Raw genomic sequence first — 26,154 nt, 5'->3', positions numbered from 1 at the left:
TACCCATAAATTCATTACTTAAAACGGAGTTGATATATGGCAGATGTTTATTTCATTATCTATTTGTTCAAAGGTCGAAGCATCCAAGGTGGTATAAGAGTGTTGATATTGGGCCTCTTTTGTACACTAGCGTCATCCATTGCATCTCTCAAAGCCTGGAAACTGCTCCTGCATCGTTCATCATCATCTTTGAGTAAGATCAATTGACAAACTATTACTACTAGTAAAAGAACCTGGTTATTCCTATTCTAAAGGTAGCAGCCATTGGCTGATGACTTTCGTACTTAATTGTAGATGCTACCTATTTAGATTACACTAACAAAACTGAGTTTTGTCATACAAGTATTCTTCTGCATGTGGGCAAGTTTTGGGCCTGGTAGCCATGTTTACAGGAAAAGAGAAATTCTCAAATGAACAGCATGCTAAACCATGCTTTCCAAACAGTATCCACTATCTAGTATGCTAACTACATGGTTACTTAAGCATGTATTTTCCTTTCTCTACCATAAATTTGTGAAGTGCGAGCGTGTGAGTGAGAGAGAGAGGGAAATAAAGTATACCCCATAGTTAAAGGGAGTGTTATGGGTGGAGGTGGTGATGGAAGCATGAAGGACGATGAGCTGTAGCCCAACTGGTTTTGCTGTTCCAATTGTACGCGTTCATTGAGTTCCTTCTCGTTTTGCTTGACCTAGAATTTTGCCTCGTAATAATTTGATAATGTTAGATGATTCAAATTAAAAAAGACACTGTCGCTTCATTGATATTTTCTAAAAGGAAGATACAACTACAATTTGTAATAAAATAGCTACTACCTTCTTGGCAAGCATGGTGTTTTGGTCCTGAAGGGCTCTTTCCTGTCACAAGCCTCTCAGTTAGTCACATACACCATATTAGAAGTGCATTATATATATACGGTAATAAATTAGCACAAATGTTCTGTTAGTTTAAGAGTATATGTATGCAGATAAAATACCAAAAAGGAGACTGAGAGAGAGATCTAAACTTCAATGGGAAAATACTAGTTCTAAAATATGTCTTTCTAGGGGTCTACTAGCTTTTTTTTTTTAGTGGTAATCAGGGTGTTCGGACCAATTTACGCACACCTCAATTAATCCTCAAAGGTATATTAAATATCTTATAAACTCAAAAGACTATGTAAATTATAATGTTATTGTGATAGATAATCTAAAATTTGAACTTAAGCATTCATGAAAAAGAGTAAACTTCCTTGACCGTCAGACCAATCGCCGGGATCTATTAGCATTTTGACCTCAAAAAATGAGAATGCCCTCAATGGAATACCCATTTGACAGTCAATAATAACCCCACTTAAATTGAACCACAAGGCATGGAAATGGATCTCACCTTCTTCTGCAAATCCGAGATGGATTCATTAATTAAGTGGTTCTGTATACATCAATTAAATTATAAGTGAGATGTCATATTATTGCAATAGAAAGTAATGAGACTTAAAACTTGAATGGCATTCTATGTATATGTCCCCACCTTCCTGGATCGTATGCGCTTCAGGCCAGTATCGATCTGCTGCTCCAAGTTTTGCAGCTCTCTGAGACTCAGTGCATCCAGGGCATCTCCCATGTAGTGACTACATAATCAAATGAGAAAATATCACATCATTCTGTCGATGCCTATCTATACGGTGCATTCCAGTCAAGAAGCAGACCAAATAAGTTTTCAAGGCTCAGGACCAAGAATCTGACTAGTTATCCAGACAACTATTCTTTGTAATGCATTTTCCGGGGACAAAAAAAAAAAAAAACCCTAAAGCTTATCTTTGAAGGGCCAGTATAAAACTGAAAATTTACTTAGAAGGCATCCTGTGCACGTTTTATAAGTAGGATTTCGAAAACACATAAAATTATTCTTCCTCTAACTTAATTTCATTAAAAGAAGAATCTTAAAACAATTTCATCCCAACTAGAATTTCAATCAAGCTAAAGACCATCATTTCTGATATCTTTTTGAAGAGTTGATCCTGATCAATTAGATCCAACATTCCATATGCAGCAAAAGTCATTGACTACAGTTCTAAATACTTCTAGTAACTGATAAAATGTAGACACCTGCTTTCTTCCGACTGATATAAAGTTTCGTTTCATTACCTTATGTTCCTTTGTAAGACTTCAATCCTGCTCATGAGCTTGGGATATTCCAGGCACCAGTTTCCCTAAATAACACATTTGCATCATTCAAAAAGGTTAACTTTCAAATACTATATATGCTGCTTTCTGTCATCAACTTCCCTTCATATAAAAACAATGCATGCACCTTAAAAAGTCCTTAAAGATACAAACTGCCAAAGAACATCTGAACATCTGATATACGATAATTGTGAAAGTTGCATTTACAGGAAACGTAAACTTGTGCAAGGGCAATCTAAGCTTTGAGAAAATAGCAGAGAAAATATAGAGTTAAGTAAGGGTTAGATAGTCCTGACATAGATTGAGTTTAACAAAGAGTTAAAAATTGTTGTTTTGGTAGTAATGTCACGGATAAAATTACAAATAAGGTTTTGGAGTTAAACCATATTAAAGGTATTTCAATAGGAAGGCAAAAGGTGGATGTTTCACACTGTTAAAGTGCATATTACACTATTTTCTTCTCTCATGGTGGCAAAATTCCCCACATACAATCTCTCCTTTTTAGTTTCTCAACCTTTTTCCATTCCCTTCTATAAATTTCTACCATTGTTGTAAACATGATTGGAAAAGAAATAAGGAATATCTTTGGAAAAGGCTTAATGAAATTAAATGCAATCATTTGGTGAAATGGGACATAATGTCTACACCCCAAAGTAAGAAGGTCAGAGGATTAAAAAGTGGTTGATTGAGAGTTTTAGAAGTTAAATTTGTTCTACATCATTAAGTTGCCAAGGCATTATGGTGCATATATATCGTTGGACACTCTCCTCTTTTGAGTCAACTTTGAGAAGTGAACTTTACCTAAACCCATTTATTATGGTATCAAAGCCATGTGTTTGTAGGAATGATAGGTTTAGATCAAGTCGTGCATGTTATACGTGAAGAAAGGTGTTACAAGTTGAATTTCTCCAACACATGGTACCAAGTCATGTGTTTATAAGCAATGGCTTGGACCTCAACTTTGCATGCTATGTATGAGGGAGAGTGTTAGAAGTTGAATTTATCTCACGTTAGCAAATCATGGGCTATTATATATGCAGTTAGGAACCCTTTTTCTTTAAGCTAGCTTTTGTGGCTGAGAACTCCTTTCTTTAAACTAACTTTTAAAAATGAATTCTATTTTTATCATGAAGGAATAACTTTAAAGGTTCCCTTTAGAACTAAACTCTTTATGGTGTGCAATTATCAAAAGTAAATAAGGCCTTCACGAAAATGAATGGGATGCTCAAGAATTCTATTAGGAGTCCTTGAAAATCAATTTCTCAAGAATATCATTTTTTTTTTTTTTTTTTTTTTTTAGCCTTAATTGAAGTTGAAGATTGGAAATGGAGAGAGAATACATTTTTGGGAGGATACGATAGATTGGTGATTCTCTATTGTGCTTTATGTTTCCACATGTCTATAGTTATCAAGACACAAAAACACTATCATTAAGGATATGATAATCTCATTTTCTCCTTCTTTGAGTTAGCATTGAAAATTTTAACTTTTTGAGAAGATTGAAGGATAGAAATAGTCAAGAGCTCAAAGTGTCTTAGCTTTGGTGGACCAAGAATCCCTTGTTAAAATGAGAAAGGATAGAAGAGTTTGAAAGCTCAAGTCTAGTATGTTTTTGTGCAAATCCCTCCTCCATTGGTTAGTTGATAAGGATTATTTTAGCCTCTTTGAACCAGTCCACATAATTTGGGAAGCCAAAGCAGCTTGTAAAGTCAAGATTTTTGCTTGGACAATCTCTCTTGCAAAAGTATATAAAAGTGATGTCCAAAGCAGGTTTCTGAATTAATATCTATCTGATTCTTGTTTTATATTGTGCAAAAGGAATATGGAATCTTTGATCATCTATTTTTGCATTGTAGTTTTTCTTTAAGATTATGCTACAAACTTATCTAGACGGCAACCATTAAATGGGTCATTTTTAACCTCCTATAATGATTTCATTCAGAACATATTTTGTCCATAGGACTTGTGCGATTTTAGGTACTTTTTTGGTGATTTGGTAGGTAAGCAACAAAAGGATTTTTGAAGATATATGTGAAGATGACATAATCACTCGTGAGACAGAATTTTTTTTTTGCTTACTACTTTTTGAATGTCAGCCTCTAAAGTTTTTCAAGATGCTTCTTTTTTATTCATATACTTAGATTGAGAAATGATTTTTGGGTATTTTCGTACTATTTAGCATTGATGTTTGAGTTTTCATAGTTTTTTTGAGTTGATCATTAATACTGTATAGAATTCGTGATCATTTAAATGATCGAACCATTAATTTTAGGGGGCAATTTATTCACTCTTTTGAAATTATTTCAATCGATAAATATTTATACGTTCTTCTAAAATAACAAAGAGTCCTCAATGGCACAGGTATATATAATATAAGCAATTAAAAACAAAATGACAAGGTAAATAATGCATCATGCTAATAATCATTTGACAATAAAGAATGCAAACCACATTTGTATCTTCTACAATAATTCACATTTTTGAGTTATCTACTAGATTGGCTGTTTGAAGTACCTGAGCTTCAGAATCAGTAAGGAGAGGTTGGTCCTGTGCATATACATGCCTCTCATATCGTTCAAGGATCGTATCCATGCTGTCACACAGGAGAAGTGCAAAATTATTAAGCCAATAAGACCTTATGAGTTTGTGCATGAAATGAGTTTTTTCAAAGATGAATAAGATCTGCCAGATTATACACAAAACTACTGGTCACCTAACTAACAAAATAATATAGAAGAGGGTGCACTACTCTTATATGGAAGCTGAAAGATATCAAACTTAAAAGTTGATGCACATTAAATAGAAGAGCATCTTGATACAGTTTACTAAAGTGGAGTAATTCATGAGCCTTAATATTGACATCTCTACAGCAAACATTTTTATATTTTTTCATAGACGCTTTCTGCTATGCCTACAAGAGTCTGAGGTCAAGGTAATGGTTCCCTGAAATGGCTTATAAATTTCCGGACATGTGTGTTACTGTTATATGCACAATAAGGAAGGAATTCAACTAAAGAAGCTGGTCTGTAAAGCTGAGCAAGAAAGAAACACTGGTGAGCTATATTGCTCAATCAAAAGAATATTGCACCTATATTATGAAATCCTGTAAACTCATTATTAAAAGAGACTGATAAAAAAGCTTTAGCTGAGAAACTTTTTGGAATGTAATGACAGTTACCCTCTCATAATCATCATACCATAAAATCTCAGTGGGTTAGAAATGATAGGAAATTGAGAAAAGAGGCATCTCAATTTTATTAAAACCATTAGTTCTAAGATAAGAAAAGACTGGAAAATGAACTAGAAGCTCCACTGTAACTTCTTAGAATGAAATCTGATTTATTGAGATACAGCTAAAAGGAAAATGAGACCCTTCACTAAAGTTTATAAGCCAAAAATTTTGTAAGTCTAGAACCAGAAGAGTATGTAGTATCAAAACAAGAACTATGGGTGAAAATGTTGAGCAACTAGAAATAAATATTAATAAAAAAAAAAAAAAAAATTAAAACTAAAGGAGTTAATGGATAGTACTCAAGACCAATAGCCATCAGAGTTAAACATGGCTACAAGACAAACTCAACAATAATTTCTTAATACCAAAACAAAGCACAAATGGTGAGAAAACACTGTTCTCAACAATTTGAGTCACTTATATTGACACTTTTGCTCCTCACACTCCAAACAAACAATTAAAAAATAAAAGAATGGTATATTTGTTAACTTGATACTGTAACACAATATATATAAGTTTAAGTGAATTTTAAATTCTTAATCTAAGTTATTAAGTACTCAAAACATTCTCAAGGGTAACTCCAGAATGACATTTTGGTATCAATACCATGGCTGAATGAATGAACAAGCTGTATATCATTGAAAGTTCTATTAGTGATTTGGAGTTCTGAAGAGAAATTTATAACCAATTATTTTAAACAGGTCCAAATTCATTGAATGTTGAAGCTACACAAGAAATTCAATATTCCACAAGATTTTAGTTTCTTTAGTTTCTTAGTAGGAATTATGAGTTGTATTTAGTGTTAAGTGAAAGATTTAAGTACCTTATAAAGTCATTAGAGTTAAGTAATCTATTTTGAGTTAACGTAAGTCATCAATTTTGTTACCTAAGGAAATTACCAGTGGTTAGAAAGTTTTTCAAAACTAATATATAAGTCCTTAATGTTGTAACCTTTAGAGTGATAACTTGATATGAATAAATTTCATATCTACAGAGAATTTGATCAATTTTTACTTTAATTTTGTATTCCTATGATAGATTTCATTGAGTAGTGACTTTTCTAAGTCCTGTATCCGTTGTTCAAATCTATTAGGTGGTGATACTCTAAATCCCTTTGGTGTCACTCCGAGGTGGTGATATAATGTATCCCTATAGTTTTTTTTTCTAGCATGGTGAACTTTAGTATTCCTTTGAGAGGGATGTGTGTTTATAGTGTTTCCATTATCCCAGTATCACATTGTTAAAAAGCTTGACTAAGTATTATTGAGGACCTATTAGGCAGCTAAATACTGGTGTTGAATCTTAGAAATTAGATTGAAGTTTCAATAATGTTGCATATACAAAACTAGGATCAACCGATATAGTTGCTTATGTGTCTATACCACATTAACTATAAGGAAGTTAGTCACTTATCTCAATTGATATGGTACTAACATGTAAACAGTCACATAAATAGGGATATAAAGTTGAGATCCTAATTTTGTATTTATATCATTATTGTTAAAGTTTTACCTCAAGTGGTAGCTTGCACAACACTCAAGCAGAAAAAGTATGAAAGAAGTGGAAACATTGGAATTTTAGTAGATAAAACAATGGTTATTACCAAACAGTGAGAAAAGATGTGCTCTCCAATCATTTCTGATATCTTTTTGAAGAGTTGACCTGATCAATTAGATCCAACATTCCATATGCACAAAAGTCATTGACAGTTCTAATACTTCTAGTAACTGATAAAATGTAGACACCTGCTTTCTTCCGACTGATATAAAGTTTCGTTTCATTACCTTATTTCCTTTGTAAGACTTCAATCCTGCTCATGAGCTTGGGATATTCCAGGCACCAGTTTCCCTAAATAACACATTTGCATCATTCAAAAAGGTTAACTTTCAAATACTATATATGCTGCTTTCTGTCATCAACTTCCCTTCATAAAACAATGCATGCATCTTAAAAGTCCTTAGATACAAATAGCCAAAGAACATCTGAACATCTGAATACGATATAGTGAAAGTTGCATTTACAGAACGTAAACTTGTGCAAGGGCAATCTAAGCTTTGAGAAAATAGCAGAAGAAATATTAGTTAAGTAAGGGTTAGATAGTCCTACATAGATTGAGTTTAACAAGAGTTAAAAATTGTTGTTTTGGTAGTAATGCACGGATAAATTACAAGGTTTTGGAGTTAACCATATTAAAGGTATTTCATAGGAAGCAAAAGGTGATGTTTCACACTGTTAAGTGCATATTACACTATTTCTTCTCTCATGGTGGCAAATTCCCCACATACAATCTCTCCTTTAGTCTCTCAACCTTTTTCCATTCCCTTCTATAAATTTCTACCATTTTGTAACATGATGGGAAAGAAATAAGGAATATCTTTGGAAAAGGCTTAATGAATTAAATGCAATCATTTGTGAAATGGGACGAATGTCTACACCCCAAAGTAAGAAGGTCAGTGGATTAAAAAGTGATTGATTGAGAGTTTTAGAAGTTAAATTTGTTCTCACATCATTAAGTTGCCTAGGCATTATAGTGCATATATATCGTTGGACACTCCATCTTTGAGTCAACTGTGGGGAAGTGAACTTTACCTAAACCCATTATTATGGTATCAAAGCCATGTGTTTGTAGGAATGATAGGTTTCGACTAGTCATGCATGTTATTCGTGGAAGAAAGGTGTTACAAGTGAATTCTCCAACACATGTACCAAGTCATGTGTTTAAGCAATGGCTTGGACCTCAATTTTGCATGCTATGGATGAGAGGAGTATTAGAAGTTGAATTTTCCACGTTGGCAAATCGTGGGCTATAATATGCAATTAGGAACCCTTTTGCTTTAAGCTAGCTTTTGCTGTTGGAGTCCCTTTCTTTAAACTAACTTTTAAAATGAATTCTATTTACATGAAGATAACTTTAAAGGTTCCGTTTAGAACTAAACCTTAATGGTGTGCAATTATCAAAAGTAAATAAGCCTTCCCGAAATGAATGGATGCTCACAATTCTATTAGGAGTCCTTCGAAAATCAATTTCTCAAGAATATTTTTTTTTTTTTTTTTAGCCTTAATTGAAGTTGAAGGAAATGGAGTGAGAATATTTTTTGGAAGATATATAGATTGGTGATTCTCTATGTGCTTTATGTTTCCACATGTCTATGGTTATCAAGACACAAAAACACTATCATTAAGGATATGAAAATCTCATTTTCCCTTCTTGAGTTAGCATAGAAATTTTAACTTTTGGAAGATTGAAGGATAGAAATAGTCAAGAGCTCAAAGTGTCTTAGCTTGGTGGACCAAGAATCCCTTGTTAAACGAGAAAGGTAGAAGAGTTTGGAAGCTCAAGTCTATATGTTTTTGCGCAAATCCTTCCTCCATGGTTAGTTGATAAGGATTATTTAGCCTCTTTGAACCAGTCCCACATATTGGGAACCAAAGCACCTTGTTAAAGTCAAGATTTTTGCTTGGACATCTCTCTTGCAAAAGTATATACAAGTGATGTCCAAAGCAGGTTTCTAATAATATCTATCTATTCTGTTTTATATTGTGCAAAAGGATATGGAATCTTCTGACATCTATTTTTGCATTGTAGTTTTTTTTTTAAATTATGCACAAACTTATCTAGACGGCAACCATTAAATGGGTCATTTTAACCCCTATAATGATTTCATTCAGAACATATTTTGTCCATAGGACTGTTGCGATTTTAGATATTTTTTGGTGATTTGGTAGGTAAGCAACAAAAGGATTTTTGAAGATATATGTGAAGATGACATAATCACTCTATGAGACAGAATATTTTTTTGCTTACTACTTTTTGATGTCAGCCTCTAAAGTTTTTCAAGATGCTTCTTTTTTATTCATATCTAGATTGAAAATGATTTTTGTATTTCGTACTATTTAGCATTGATGTTTGAGTTTTCATAGTTTTTTTGAGTTGATCATTAATACTGTAGAGATTTGTGATCATTAAATGATCGACCATTAATTTTAGGGCAATTTTATCACTCTTTTGAAATTATTTCAATCAATAAATATTTATACGTTCTTCTAAAATAACAAAGAGTCATCAATGACACATTATATATAGAACGCGGTAGCAGCCGTTGGCTGATGACTTTCGTACTTAATTGTAGATGCTACCTATTTAGATTGCACTAACAAAACTGAGATTTGTCATACAAGTATTCTTCTGCTTGTGGGCAAGTTTTGGGCCTGGTAGCCATGTTTACAGGAAAAAAGAAATTCTCAAATGAACAGCATGCTAAACCATGCTTTCCAAACAGTATCTACTATCTAGTATGCTAACTACATGGTTACTTAAGCATGTATTTTCCTTTCTCTACCATAAATTTGTGAAGTGCGAGCGTGTGAGTGAGAGAGAGAGGGAAATAAAGTATACCCCATAGTTAAAGGGAGTGTTATGGGTGGAGGTGGTGGTGGAAGCATGAAGGACGATGAGCTGTAGCCCAACTGGTTTTGCTGTTCCAATTGTACGCGTTCATTGAGTTCCTTCTCGTTTTGCTTGACCTAGAATTTTGCCTCGTAATAATTTGATAATGTTAGATGATTCAAATTAAAAAAGACACTGTCGCTTCATTGATATTTTCTAAAAGGAAGATACAACTACAATTTGTAATAAAATAGCTACTACCTTCTTGGCAAGCATGGTGTTTTGGTCCTGAAGGGCTCTTTCCTGTCACAAGCCTCTCAGTTAGTCACATACACCATATTAGAAGTGCATTATATATATACGGTAATAAATTAGCACAAATGTTCTGTTAGTTTAAGAGTATATGTATGCAGATAAAATACCAAAGAGGAGACTGAGAGAGAGGTCTAAACTTCCATGGGAAAATACTAGTTCTAAAATATGTCTTTCTAGGGGTCTACTAGTTTTTTTTTTTTTTTTTTTTGGGTAATCAGGGTGTTCAGACCAACTTACGCACACCTCAACTAATCCTCAAAAGTCTATTAAATATCTCATAAACTCAAAAGACCAGGTAAACCGTAATGTTATTGTGATAGATAATCTAAGATTTGAACTCAAGCACTTAAGAAATAGAGTAAACTTTCTTGACCGTCAGACCAATCCCCGGAATCTACTAGCATTTTGACCTCAAAAAATGAGAATGCCCTCAATGGAATACCCATTTGACAGTCAATAATAACACCACTTAAATTGTACCACAAGGCATGGAAATGGATCTCACCTTCTTCTGCAAATCCGAGATGGATTCATTAATTAAGTGGTTCTGCATACATCAATTAAATTATAAGTGAGATGTCATATTATTGCAATAGAAAGTAATGAGACTTAAAACTTGAATGGCATTCTATATATATGTCCGCACCTTCCTGGATCGTATGCGCTTCAGGCCAGTATCGATCTGCTGCTCCAAGTTTTGCAGCTCTCTGAGACTCAGTGCATCCAGGGCATCTCCCATGTAGTGACTACATAATCAAATGAGAAAATATCACATCATTCTGTCGATGCCTATCTATACGGTGCATTCCAGTCAAGAAGCAGACCAAATAAGTTTTCAAGGCTCAGGACCAAGAATCTGACTAGTTATCCAGACAACTATTCTTTGTAATGCATTTTCCGGGGACAAAAAAAAAAAAAAAAAAAACCCTAAAGCTTATCTTTGAAGGGCCAGTATAAAACTGAAAATTTACTTAGAAGGCATCCTGTGCACGTTTTATAAGTAGGATTTCGAAAACACATAAAATTATTCTTCCTCTAACTTAATTTCATTAAAAGAAGAATCTTAAAACAATTTCATCCCAACTAGAATTTCAATCAAGCTAAAGAACCATCTTTCGATATCTTTTTGAAGAGTTGATCCTGATCAATTAGATCCAACATCCTATGCAGCAAAATCATTGACTAGAGTTCTAAATACTTCTAGTAACTGATAAAATGTAGACACTGTTTTCTTCCGACTATATAAAGTTTCGTTTTATTCCTTATGTTCCTTTGTAAGACTTCAATCCTGCTCATGAGCTTGGTAATTCCAGGCACCAGTTTCCTAAATAACACATTTGCATCATTCAAAAAGGTTTAACTTTCAAATACTATATATGCTGCTTTCTGTCATCAACTTCCCTTCAATAAAAACAATGCATGCACCTTAAAAAGTCCTTAAAGATACAAATGCCAAAGAACATCTGAACATCTGATATACGAATATGTGAAAGTTGCATTTACAGGAAACGTAAACTTGTGCAAGGGCAATCTAAGCTTTGAGAAAATAGCAGAGAAAATATAGAGTTAAGTAAGGGTTAGATAGTCCTGCATAAATTGAGTTTAACAAAGATTAAAATTGTTGTTTTGGTAGTAATGTCACGGATAAATTACAAATAAGGTTTTGGAGTTAAACCATATTAAAGGTATTTCAATAGGAAGGCAAAAGGTGGATGTTTCACACTGTAAATTGCATATTACACTATTTTCTTCTCTCATGGTGGCAAAATTCCCCACATACAATCTCTCCTTTTAGTTTCTCAACCTTTTTCCATTCCCTTCTATAAATTTCTACCATTGTGTTAAATGGTTGGAAAGAAATGAGGAATATCTTTGGAAAAGGCTTAATGAATTAAATGCAATCATTTGGTGAAATGGGACAATGTCTACACCCCAAAGTAAGAAGGTCAGATGTTAAAAGTGTTGATTGAGAGTTTTAGAAGTTAAATTTGTTCCACATCATTAAGTTGCCAGGCATTATGGTGCATATATATCGTTGGACACTCTCCTCTTTTGAGTCAACTTGAAGTGAATTTACCTAAACCCATTTATTATGGTATCAAAGCCATGTGTTTGTAGGAATGATAGGTTTAGATCATCGTGCATGTTATACGTGAAGAAGAGGTGTTACAAGTTGAATTTCTCCAACACATGGTACCAAGTCATGGTTTAAAGCAATGGCTTGGACCTCAATTTGCATGCTATGTATGAGGGAGAGTGTTAGAAGTTGAATTTCTCACGTTAGCAAATCTGGGCTATTATATATGCATTAGGAACCCTTTTGCTTTAAGCTAGCTTTTGTGGCTGAGACCTCTTTCTTTAAACTAACTTTTAAAAATGAATTCTATTTTTATCATGAAGGAATAACTTTAAAGGTTCCTTTAGAACTAAACTCTTATGGTGTGCAATTATCAAAAGTAAATAAGGCCTTCACGAAAATAATGGGTGCTCAAGAATTCTATTAGGAGTCCTTGAAAATCATTTCTCAAGAATATCTTTTTTTTTTTTTTTTTTTTTTTAGCCTTAATTGAAGTTGAAGTTGGAAATGGAGAGAGAATAAGTTTTGGGAGGATACTGATAGATTGGTGATTCTCTATTGTGCTTTATGTTTCCACATGTCTATAGTTATCAAGACACAAAAACACTATCATTAAGGATATGAAATCTCATTTTCTCCTTCTTTGAGTTAGCATTGAAATTTTAACTTTTGAGAGATTGAAGGATAGAAATAGTCAAGAGCTCAAAGTGTCTTAGCTTTGGTGGACCAAGAATCCCTTGTTAAAAGAGAAAGGATAGAAGAGTTTGAAAGCTCAAGTCTAGTATGTTTTGTGCAAATCCTCCTCCATTGGTTAGTTGATAAGGATTATTTTAGCCTCTTTGAACCAGTCCACATAATTTGGGAAGCCAACCAGCTTGTAAAGTCAAGATTTTTGCTTGGACAATCTCTCTTCAAAAGTATATAAAGTGATGTCCAAAGCAGGTTTCGATTATATCTTCTGATTCTTGTTTTATATTGTGCAAAAGGAATAGGATCTTGATCATCTATTTTTGCATTGTAGTTTTTTAAGATTATGCTACAAACTTACTAGACGGCAACCATTAAATGGGTCATTTTAACCTCCTATAATGATTTGATTGAGAACAAATTTGTCCTAGGACTTGTGCGATTTTAGATATTTTTTGGTGATTTGTAGGTAGCAACAAAAAGGATTTTTGAAGATATATGTGAAGATGACATAATCACTCTGAGACAGAATTTTTTTTTGCTTACTACTTTTTGAATGTCAACCTCTAAAGTTTTTCAAGATGCTTCTTTTTATTCATATACTTAGATTGGGAAATGATTTTTGGTTATTTCGTACATTTGCATTGATGTTTGAGTTTTCATAGTTTTTTTGAGTTGATCATTAATACTGTATAGATTGTGATCATTAAATGATCGAACCATTAATTTTAGGGGCAATTTATTCACTCTTTTGAAATTATTTCAATCGATAAATATTTATACGTTCTTCTAAAATAACAAAGAGTCCTCAATGCACAGGTATTATATAACAATTAAAAACAAATGACAAGGTAAATAATGCATCATGCTAATAATCATTTGACAATAAAGAATGCAAACCACATTTGTATCTTCTACAATAATTCACATTTTGAGTTATCTACTGATTGGCTGTTTGAAGTACCTGAGCTTCAGAATCAGTAGGAAGGTTGGTCCTGTGCATATACATGCCTCTCATATCGTTCAAGGATCGTATCCATCTGTCACACAGGAGAAGTGCAAAATTATTAAGCCAATAAGCCTTATGAGTTTGTGCATGAAATGAGTTTTTTCAAAGATGAATAAGATCTGCCAGATTATACACAAAACTACTGGTCACCTAACTAACAAAATAATATAGAAGAGGGTGCACTACTCTATAGTAAGCTGAAAGATATCAAACTTAAAAGTTGATGCACATTAAATAGAAGAGCATCTTGATACAGTGACATCTCTACAGAAAACATTTTTATATTTTTTCATAGAGTTTTCTGCTATGCCACAAGAGTCTGAGGTCAAGGTAATGGTTCCCTGAAATGGCTTATAATTTCCGGACATGTGTGTTACTTTATATGCACAATAGGAAGGAATTCAACTAAAGAACTGGTCTGTAAAGCTGAGCAAGAAAGAAACACTGGTGAGCTATATTGCTCAATCAAAAGATATTGCACCTATATTATGAAATCCTGTAAACTCATTATTAAAAGAGACTGATAAAAAAGCTTTAGCTGAGAAACTTTTTGGAATTGATGACAGTCACCCTCTCATAATCATCATACCATAAAATCTCAGTGGGTTAGAAATGATAGGAAATTGAGAAAAGAGGCTCTCAATTTTATTAAAACCATTAGTTCTAAGATAATAAAGACTGGAAAATGAACTAGAAGCTCCACTGAACTTCTTAGAATGAAATCTGATTTATTGATATACAGCTAAAAGGAAAATGAGACCTTCACTAAAGTTTATAAGCCAAAAACTTTGTAAGTCTAGAACCAGAAGAGTATGTAGTTCAAAACAAGAACTATGGGTGAAAATTGAGCAACTAGAAATAAATATTATAAAAAAAAAAAAAAAAAAATTAAAACTAAGGAGTTAATGGATAGTACTCAAGACCATAGCCATCAGAGTAACATGGCTACAACAAACCAACAATATTTCTTAATACCAAAACAAAGCACAAATGGTGAGAAAACACTGTTCTCAACAATTTGAGTCACTTATATTGACACTTTTGCTCCTCACACTCCAAACAACAATTAAAAAATAAAAGAATATATTTTGTTAACTTGATACTGAACACATAAATATAAGTTTAAGTGAATTTTAATTTCTAATCTAAGTTATTAAGTACTCAAAACATTATCAAGGTAACTCCAGAATGACATGTTTGGTATCAATACCATGGCTGAATGAATGAACAAGCTGTATACATTGAAAGTTCTATTAGTGATTTGGAGTTCTGAAGAGATTTTATAACATTATTTTAAACAGGTCCAAATTCATTGAATGTTGAAGCTACACAAGAATTCAATATTCCCAAGATTTTAGTTTCTTAGTTCTTAGTAGAATTATGAGTGTATTTAGTGTTAAGTGAAAGATTTAAGTACTTTATAAAGTCATTAGAGTTAAGTAATCTATTTTGAGTTAAGTAAGTCATCAATTTTGTTACCTAAGGAAATCCAGTGGTTAGAAAGTTTTTCAAACTAATATATAAGTCCTTAATGTTGTAACTTTAGAGTGATAACTTGATATAAATAATTTCATATCTACAGAAATTTGATCAATTTTTACTTTAATTTTGTATTCCATGATAGATTTCATTGAGTAGTGACTTTTCTAAGTCTGTATCGTTGTTCAATCTATTAGTGGTGATACTCTAAATCCCTTTGGTGTCACTCCGAGGTGGTGATATAATGTATCCCTATGGTTTTTTTTTTTTTTTTAGCATGGTAAACTTTAGTATTCCTTTGAGAGGGTGTGTGTTTATAGTGTTAAAAAGCTTGACTAAGTATTATTGAGGACCAATTAGGCAGCTAATACTGGTGTAAATCTTAGAAATTAGTTGAAGTTTCAATAATGTTTGCATATACAAAACTAGGATCAACCGATATAGTTGCTTATGTGTCTATACCACATTAACTATAAGAGTTAGTCACTTATCTCAATATATGGTATGACATGTAAACAGTCACATAAATAGGGATATAAAGTTGAGATCCTAATTTTGTATTATACCATTATGTTAAGTTTTACCTCAAGTGGTAGCTTGCACAACACTCAAGCAAAAAGTATGAAAGAAGTGGAAACATTGGAATTTTGTAGATAAAACAATGGTTATTACCAAACAGTGAGAAAAAGATGTGGAAAAAGAAATGCTTGAGCATACTAACATATCAACAATTGAGTGAATACATAAGTTTATTTACGTATTATTCACTGAAGAAAGCAAAACTTGAATACTTCCTAACTTGTAAGTTTGTCAAGGAATTAATTTTTTTTTTTTTATATTATATTTATTTAGAATAACAGAAGAATATTGATGGGGGGAGTTAGGTACTAAAATATTTGCTGAATGGAAGAATAAAAATTTTCTTCATTTTTTACCCTATATTAAAATATAAATTTAATCAAAATTAGAATTAAATAACACAACTTTATGAACATGTTTCTTTTAAACTACATATTAACTATCACCACTTGAGGTATCCTCTTCCAAATTGAAAAGTTGTCTCTCTTCCATAAAGAGCCATCATAATTGAAAATTCTCTAACACTAAGCCATGAATCTGAATCTTCTCAGGTCATACTTCAGCATTGGTATTTGTATTTGTATTTGATACTAGGTCAGTTTGGATTTGAACTTGATACATCTTGCATGTGAGGGGATTGTCAAAATACTAGGGCAAGTCACAGAACTTTATATTAGAGTTGGGTTAGCTTAAGGTTTTATGTCAAAGAATGATTAATGTATAGTTCACAAATCAAAGACTCAAGAAGATTTTAATAAAATAGAACCAATCCTCTATACTAAAACCTACTATTCATTTCTGTTCATAAATGGATGATCTGATCTGTACTAGAAACAATGTGAAAATGAGGAAATAATTTGAAGAAAATATAACGAAATACAATGACACACTGACCAATATGGATATAAGCTTTCTGTGTTAGAGATTGGAAACTGCTAACATCAAAGTCAAAATTCCAAACAACCCTATCCTCTAATTAAATAGCTTCACTTGACTAAACCAGTAAACCTTCCACAGTGATGAAAAGTTGCATCACGATCCTATCACTAAGCATTATGTTTGTTGCCATGCCTATAAATATGTTCTCAGTCAAAGAGAATATTAGATATTCATTACATTGTCAATATATTTGATATCTGTTTGAGATTAAAAATATGCAAATGAGGTTGAGAATAGGTTATATGAATAAAAGAACTATAGAACTGACTTAGTATATATCTTGTCTCAATATGTATATAAATTACAAAAAAGGTTTTTCTAATTAAATTCTGAGCTGTGAATAATTTACTCAGAACCATATCTCTATTTCTAACTTCTTCCACGTTAGATTTAACAATTTATATATTATTTATAATGACATTTAGGTAAAAAAATTATAGAATTTGAAATAGAGGTGAAAATAAAGAAATGAAAAAAAAAAAAAAATTTTTCTTCTAATATAAGATTCTATTTAAAATTTTTGACAAACATCGATGGCCACAAGGAATTTATTACTAAAAATTAGAAAACAATTACCTCTAAACAGAGGACATAATGAGTCTTACCCTTTAAAAAAAATCTAAAAAACCACAACACAAGAAAACTAAAAACTAAAAAAAACAAATTAAAAATACATGATGCAACATACATCAAAAAGGAAAAAAAAAATCCAAATAAAAGCGAAAATAGCTAATTATCTACCCAGTTTCATTTTATATGATTCTATTTAATTTAAGTGCAGGAATATATATTTTATGTTATATATATCAATTTAATCCCCCAAAATATAAACTTAAATAGTCCAATATCAGTATTTTCCAAAACCCTCGATGAAATAGTGCTGATAAATTTGTTAGATTTTCACTCTTTTGGTTTATAATTATTGGAAAATACCATGGTGCTATAGATGAAAGCAATCATTCGTTAATGACAATATATACATCACATGGATTCTTGACCAATTTCAGGTTGTGGCGCGTAAGAAAATAAAAGAGATAATAAATAAAAATAAAATGCGACCATCTATTATATATATCATATAATAATAATATTAAAAAAAAAAAAAAAAAAAAAGAGATTTCAAAATTTTTCCAAGGGCTGCGGACAAGTGATATTTGTAACTTTTATATGTAAGGTAATGGACAAGTTTATCCTTCCCGCAGCAAAATGATTGAAGATATAATGAAAACTAATAATAATAAAATATCAATTTTTTAATATGATATGGATAATTTTTTAAAATCACAGCTTAATATATAGGGAGAAAGCTTGATTTTTTCCCCTGAATTCTGTCTATTTTTCCCATTTCTTCATCTCTTATGTTATATCCTACTGCTCCTACATCACATGACTTTAAAACCATAACCTGAACAGCAAGGAACCTTTAGTTGTTTCACCTCTCAAGTATAACAATCAGAAAAAAAAAAAAGATTTCCACTTTCCTTAGTATTGAATATCTGGGGTTGTATTTTACAAATCAACACCAGTGAAGCTTAAAATGCCTGACAATTTATAAACAAAAGTGTAGCAGAAGGCAAAAACTGACTGGAATTGGATCTGGTGGGTAATTTTTTGGTAGAATTGTTGAAATAATTTTCGCCAAATAAATCACAATACATAAATAATTTGAGTAAAATCCTATTACCCTTACCCCCATCTCTTTTGTGCCTTTATTTATTTAAAATATGCCAATTTGTTCCAAGTGGAAAATCTTTATGGAAATCCTCAATAACAAACACTGATTGGTTTCTCACTTTTCCTATATGTTGCTCTTCCAACAAGTAAATTTCATTAAAGAGGCATCATCCTAATTCCTAGGTTACAACGAGATGCAGAAAACTTAGATACCCCATAAGGAAAGAAAGATTTAAAACAGGCAAAAACGCCAAGCCCCTTAGCACAAAGCTCTAGGACTATTTGATAAACATGAGACTTTAACCACTAATCTCCTAATTAACAGAGTTATTAAAGACTAATTTTAGCTTAAAAAAAGCAAGTTAAACCACTGCTATTCTGCCATGATTCTTTAATAATACAAGAAAAGGTATAGCGTACAACTTATTTTTCTTGTAGAACAATCAGGAGCATCACTGTTATCATCAGAATATAAAGTGACTTTTGAATTACTGTTATTGATAGGTTTGCAAACTGTGTATCATTTCTGACTCTACAAAAGGACAAACTTTCACTGACATAAACCAGAATGAAATCAAAGAGAGATCAATAATAAATGTACACCCATGCATAGATGCATAAACAAGTTAATGTAGTAACAGTGAATTAACATCTAGAAAAGGACATATCTATATATGTATGACATCAAAAATTATATATGTATGCTGTAAAGCTTTGTTTCATGTTCATTTTTGTTTGTTTCTGTTCTGAAAGTCAAAGACATAGAGAAAGATAAAAGCTTTAATATCACGGTAGAAATATGTAAGTTGCAGATACTATAATTTCCATTCTATATGTAATGCAGGTCATGAACAGTAAATCATTCACTGAAATAATACAACAAAAGGAAAAGGAAAAGGAAGAAAAAAAAAAAAAAACAGAAATGTTTTCAAACATTATGATAAAAGCAAAAACATGCAACAAAAACAACAAATAGAGTGAGAGAATTATAAACCTGGAATCGGTTGCGAACTCAAAGAGTTTCCCTTTTGTGGAGAAGACAATCAAAGCAACATCAGCATCACACAACACAGAGATCTCACGAGCTTTCTTGAGCAAACCAGCTCTTCGCTTTGAGAACGTCACCTGTCTGCTAATTTTGTTCTCGATCCGCTTCAACTGAACCCTACCTCTCCCCATTTTAGTGGTCTCTCTCCTCCTGAATTTTCTCGGTAAAAAGAAAAAACAAAGAAGAGGAATCAAGAAAACCCTAAATCTGCTCCATCTCCAAAATGTTTGATAGAGTAAAACAACCAGAAGAGGAAGAAGAGAATGAAGCTAAAGTAAAGAAATAAGAGTAAAAAATGGTAATTATAAGTGGGTTTCTATTTTTGATGGTGTAGAAAGCAGAAGGCTTTGGTGTTTATGTATATATCAGGAAAATGAAATATATAGAAATAGATTGAGAGGAGTTATAATAATAATAGGAATAGTGAGTGGGAGCAAGTGGTGAGTGGTATTGTGAAACCAGGTGGTATTGTAAAATTGTGCTGTCGAGTTGTCATTGGATAGTTGAGCTGAACAGTGGTTAATGTCTCTTTTTGAGCCACAGATTTGCTGGTGGTTGAAAGTCCGTACATAATCCTGTCAGCATTGAGGGACCCATTAAGCCCTGTAACTTCTGCCTGGTCAGTGGTCATGGTGATTACTGACGGCGCTTTTACACCACTTCCCCTTGAGCCCTTCATTACATTTCGCCAACTGTTGCATGATTAAGACTTTAAACCTTCAACCTTAATTATGCCTTAATCTCCATTAACAAAGATCAAGAGATTTATTTTTGGTCCAGTCATGTTTTTTCTCTTTATAGAAAGACTGCAGTTGGGTGCAGTGCAGCCATGGGAAATGGAATAAACACTAAAAAGCGATCGAGAAAGGAAAAGAAAAGGTTTTTGCTACTCAAAATTCACCATTTTTATACGTCTCTTCATGTTTAGTTTTCCGGTTACAGCACATGACTACTTTTAAAAGAGATAAAGACTTTCCCAATCAATATACGACAACGTTGTACAGTTTGCAGATGCCTGATGAGCTCTGTATTGGGTAAAATTTTTATTATTTGCATTTATTTTATATAACCACCAATTTGAAATCAAATTTAATAAAATTTATGCACCACGAGGTTGCGAATTTACTGCACCTACAATTTTTCTTTTAATAGGACATCATGGTAATTTTCACTGTCAGTCCTTAAATTTGAGACATTTGGATTTTGTTGACGGTTGAGATTTATTAAAATTAGAAAGAGATTTGATATTACAAATACCGTTAGATCATATATAAAGAGAGAGAGAGTCACTTTTGACGATGAGGATCTAATATAGGAGGTGTTTGTCTAAGCTTATAAGCTGGTCAAACTTGCTTATAAGCTCTAAAATTAAGCTGACCTGTTTGTTTATAATTTTTTTGAGCTAAAAAAATAAGTTGGGGGGGGAGGTACTTTTTTTTTTTCCTTATAAGCACTTTGCTTATAAGCTAGTTTGACCAAGTATATTACCACATTATCCTTGTTTAATTTTAAAATTCTATAGTATGTCCTTGTTTAATGTAGTATCTTTTTCAGTAATTTTATAATAAAATGTACTTATAAACCACATTTTACCAAACACGTCAATTACTTATCAGTCACTTATAAGTACTTTAACCAAACATGTAATTACTTAAAATTTCAAATGCTTATAAGTTAATTTTAGCTTATAAGCAATTGTTGCTTATAAGCTAATTTTCATAAGCTCAGACAAACACCCACATAGTCTCTTAAGTTTGAATCCCTTTGATAGTAAAAGAGCAAGAAAAAATCTAACATAATCTCCTCAGTTTGAGTCTCTATAACCCCTAATAAGAGTGACCAATAGAACTCTTATCTGACCGATAGTTTTAAGGTCCCAAAAAGATTAATTGAGATACGTGTAAGCTAATCCGGATATCTCTAGTTATAAAGAGAGAGAGAGAGAGAGATTATTACTAGATTATAAAAGCATGAAAGAAAATTAATAATTAGATTTAAAGGTTGATTAGAATAGAAAACGTATATTTGCATTACACAAAGAGTTCACTGAAATGCAGGGTGTATTAGTCAAATTTGACCCATATATAAAAATAAATCTATAATACTAATTAACTAATTAATTAATCGTTTATTGTATATGAATACAACTAAGCTAAGTGAGGCTGCAGGGTTTAATTTTATTTTAATGAAAGGATCAAAATCAAATATTCTGAGCAGCTTTTATTCCTTTCGTAGTTGAATAATACACAATTCCCTTATATGTTTTTGTGGTCCATCCTAGTACGAACCAAATGTATATGATTTATTTTTGGTTAATGGGATTAGTAGCTTAATACATTATTAGGAGGCGTAGAGGCTTTCAAGGTTTTCATGAATGTGGTCCCTTAATCAAGTTTATATTTTAATTAACCATTTGTACTATTTCTTGCTTAAAATTAATCTGGATTACAGGGACCATCCTCCACAATTTGGCTCCGTTGTACTAATATTCTTATATACAATTATCTCGTGTGAAGTCTATCTCTATCTTTTTTGGCGATGCAGAGTAGTCGGGGACCATTTTATGAACTCTTATCGACCTAAAAATTTTAAAATTAAAAGTGTGAATTATACTTTTATTACGAATTTTAAATTTCTTTTCTTGATCATTGTGTATACTGATAATCAACACGGTACTCGATAGCGTTCAAACTCTTGATCCCACCATACTATGTTGGTAAAAGGGGAAAGTTTCTTTTTTAGTGTTGCTAAATGGAAAGACAACTCTTGTCCAGCAAGATTTAAAACCCTAATTAAACTAAATTAAGGTTGTAGCAGGCATGAATTAATCCAAAGAAATAATCCGTACGAGACATTTAGCTTTGTAAAATATGTTTCAAGGAGACATGTAGTGCAAATATGTAAATCCTAAATAACAAACCATATCTTAGGCTTCCCTTTTATATATAACCTATCGTATTATTTTTCCATCCCTGCCTTTTTTGGCATTCTCAAAGGGTACCATTTATCAATATTTACAATACAATACTTCGATATCTTGTAGGGATCGAGGTCCCCGTTTCAATTTCTATAACTATAAGATAACGATATTTGAAAAATATGTATATAAGATTTTCTTTAATTTGATAGAAACAGTTTGCCTTCTCATAAATTGGATGGTTTAGAAGTTATTGATCCCTTTTTTAATTTTGTTTTCGTGGAAACCATAGCCAAAACACACAACATCGAGAGTAAAAACAGAAAAAAAAAAAAAAAAAACAGTCAATTTACCCTGGTTCATTCCTAATGAAATAATTACATCCATTATTCATATAGAATAGTTTTATTGAGTTTCAAAAATCTGCATAATACAATATGAAAAGTATCAACAGTTTACTCTTTCTCTTTATGTTTAATATTTTTCACATTAAGTTTTCCACTACTACACTAAGATAATAATAAACCTAATCACATTTGAACTAAATTGTTACAAACTCCCAAATGCGTCAGCATTGACCTCATGCAAAATATGAACCACATTCAACAGTTTTAGACCAGCAATTTTGTAGGTGAGTTATATTTAATAATCAGTCTTCCTTCTTTAATGGATGTTACATGAAAGCTACACGATTCATGACTTTTCTGTAACTCCTTTAATTTAAAATGAAACATGAGTACATGTACTCTCAGTCTCAGAAACCTTTTTTTTTCTTTCTAAGAGGTCCTCTATCGTAACTCGAAGGCTCGAAGTTTTTCAAAACATATTTACAGTCATTTAAATTTATAATTCAAAAAAAATAAAGATTAGTAATTGTAGTATTATTGATTTGAATGATTTTGGGTTTGTGAATTAAAAGATGACACCTACAACTACAATTGATGCTGGAGAATCGCTGTTTGAAACATATAAATATTCTTTATGTCCTAAATATTAAACAGGATGGCCATGGATGGAAGGAGACGAGGAGTGATTGATGAAGTTTTATGATTGTGAAACGAGAGAAGGCCCTACGTTTCTCAGTCATTTTCTTATAAATAAACCTTGCGTCAGATCAGAAACCAACAAACATCACCCTCACGATTTTTTTATTGAATAATTCAACACCAAGAATTATAAACCATAAAGAAAAAGATTCTATTCATCTTCTTTAAGCCAAATTATCGGAGCTTTATCAACAAGTTACGCTACTGTTTATTGTCAGAAAAATTCCTGGTTCATTAAATTTTTTTTTCTTTTTGTTTGAAAGAAAACATACATCTTTTCGAGGGCAGGATTATGAAGAGGTTGTAGTTCTTTTATGATACAGAGAGAATTATAGCCTCATATTGATGTTGAAGATGCCTTGCCTGCACTTTATATATATATTTCAATTTATTCTTTATATATATTCTTAGTTGTCCATTTTATATTTCACTCTACCCTTATTTAATTAATTAATTATTATTATTATTATTCTTATTATTTTTTGTCGTCTGGCGGATGAATTCATGGAACGGGTTGAATGTCAGAAGTCCATACATAAAGCCTAAAAGTCCTCAATGAGCATGTCTCATTTAAACGGTCATAATTTTTTTATCCAAGAGGAGTTACGAGACTCGTAAATTACCGTTAGAAAGCTTATTTCGAGCTCGTCAATTTAATAACTAGATTTAGCTGGTTGAAGGTCGTTTTCGAGGTCAAAATCCATTGTTTTGACGTGTTTTAAGACTGTTTTAGTTCTCTGCGAGTTTTTTTGTATTTTATTTTGGATTTTCTTGTTTTAATTAATTTAGTTTTTGTTTTCTTTTGTTATTAGAAGACTTATTAGGGTTGGTTGTCACCTTATATAAACTTATTTTTCGTTTCAGATGTTATTCAATAAATTATTCAAATTTTTAGGTTTAAGTTTCCGGATTGAGACTTGTGTTATTAGTTCTAAAGATGTAGTCAAGCGCTAGTCTTGTTTTATCACGCTAACTCGCTAGTCATTTTTTGTCAAAATTAAAAATAAATGAGAATGATTTTGAATTTATCTTCTTATTTATAAGGGTGATTTACTATGTATTATACTTACAATTAAGATATTATTTATATCTACTATCTAAAATGGTGTTCATTTCATACACTTTTTTTTTTTTTTTTTGGTTATTCAGGGCTGTTCGGATTATTTTATATGTATCTCAACTAATCTCTTTGAATTTTAAAACTATCAACCGGTAAAAGTTCTAGTGGCTACCTCTATTAGCACCCGATGAGGGATTTGAACTCAGGATCTCTTATGTAATACACCCAAGAGCATCTATCAAACCACTCGACCACCTAGAGGCAGTTTTATTTCATACAATCATTTGCAGGATTGTTTAATCTTAACAACACTCAAAATTTTCGGAAACAACCTCCTTAAATAAGAGGATTTTTAATAATTTTAAAGAGGGTATTTATTAATTATAGGTTTTTTTTTTTTTTTTTAAATCGTTTTCAAAAACCTTGAGTATTCTTCGTATTAAACAATTAATATGTATAAAATAAACCCATAAAAAAATGAGATCTATTTACTATGCATTGAACATATAATGAAGATATTAATTATATTTATATTATTATATAAGATAAAGGTTACCTTATCTACATGGAACAATTTGACCAACGCCCTCGTAATCAGAATCCCCACCCTTTTTATAGTGGAGAAATTGGCTTCTTTTTTTCCACAATTAAAGGTACACTACATTTGTGCTATATATGCTCCACCATTTTAATTTGATTTGATACCATTCTTTTGATTTATTTATTTTATTCTCTAATTAATTTATTAATTCAAGATTTTCTCTCTTAAAGTTGGCCCAAAACAGCATAGATTTTTGTTGCTTTCTTAAACAAGTAATCATCATCACTCATTAAAACCGTGTTTATCATTCTCATTAACATCTTTCGTTATCATCTCTAATCTCAATTATTATTTTTATATTATTACACTTCACCTAACCTTATCCTTGGAAGAAACATAAGAGATGTAGAATTCGTTTGATATAGTTTATTCAAATAGAGCTTATTATAAAAATAGTAGTTTTTATAAATAAATAAAAAGTTGTTAGTTGTTTGGTTAGGAAAATGCAAAAGAACGTTTTAGTGTTAATTTATCAAACTCTTCTTCCTTAAGCTCCACTTGAAGAAGCCATACAAATAGACCCTATGAATATTTTTAAACTTTCAACACTTTAAATAAGTTCAAAAAGAGCTTATGGAGAAGCTCAAACCCATAGGTCATAAAATAGCTTATGTTAAATCTTATAAACTCTTTTAAAATGCTACTAAGCAAAATATATATATATATATATAATGTTTATGGTTTTAAATAAACTCTATCGACTAGTAGATAAGCCCAACCAAACATGCTCGTGTTTTTTTAACCGTAGTTAAATTTCATTTGTTAAAATCTCAAAGTTATTTTTTATGTATTGGATTATACTTTATTTGGATGGGACAAGAGATGACTAGAAATTATTGGAGGTTATAACAAATAATAATAATAATAATTTTATTCACATGCTTCAAAAGTGAAAAAAAAGAAAAAAAACAAAAATTGGCTGGAATTGATTTGATGGGAGTG

The 26,154-nt window shown here is 31.7% G+C and overlaps 1 protein-coding gene across 1 annotated transcript; it reads right to left on the bottom strand.

Annotated features, from left to right (window-relative positions):
• Nucleotides 1-59: 59 nt before the first annotated feature.
• LOC116140950 (agamous-like MADS-box protein FUL-L) lies at nucleotides 60-19,939 on the bottom strand. Its single transcript, XM_031426520.1, has 8 exons — nucleotides 19,535-19,939; nucleotides 4,677-4,755; nucleotides 2,124-2,188; nucleotides 1,507-1,606; nucleotides 1,366-1,407; nucleotides 813-854; nucleotides 561-688; nucleotides 60-168 (listed from the first exon to the last, which is right to left on the bottom strand). Exons 1-8 carry the CDS (start codon nucleotides 19,717-19,719, stop codon nucleotides 60-62), a joined length of 750 nt encoding a protein of 249 aa, XP_031282380.1. The 5' UTR covers nucleotides 19,720-19,939.
• Between the last annotated feature and the right edge of the window lie 6,215 nt (nucleotides 19,940-26,154).

This window comes from Pistacia vera, unplaced genomic scaffold, assembly GCF_008641045.1.
Source record: "Pistacia vera cultivar Batoury unplaced genomic scaffold, PisVer_v2 Contig389, whole genome shotgun sequence".
Lineage (NCBI taxonomy): Eukaryota > Viridiplantae > Streptophyta > Magnoliopsida > Sapindales > Anacardiaceae > Pistacia > Pistacia vera.
This window is presented reverse-complemented; position numbering and strand designations above follow the sequence as displayed.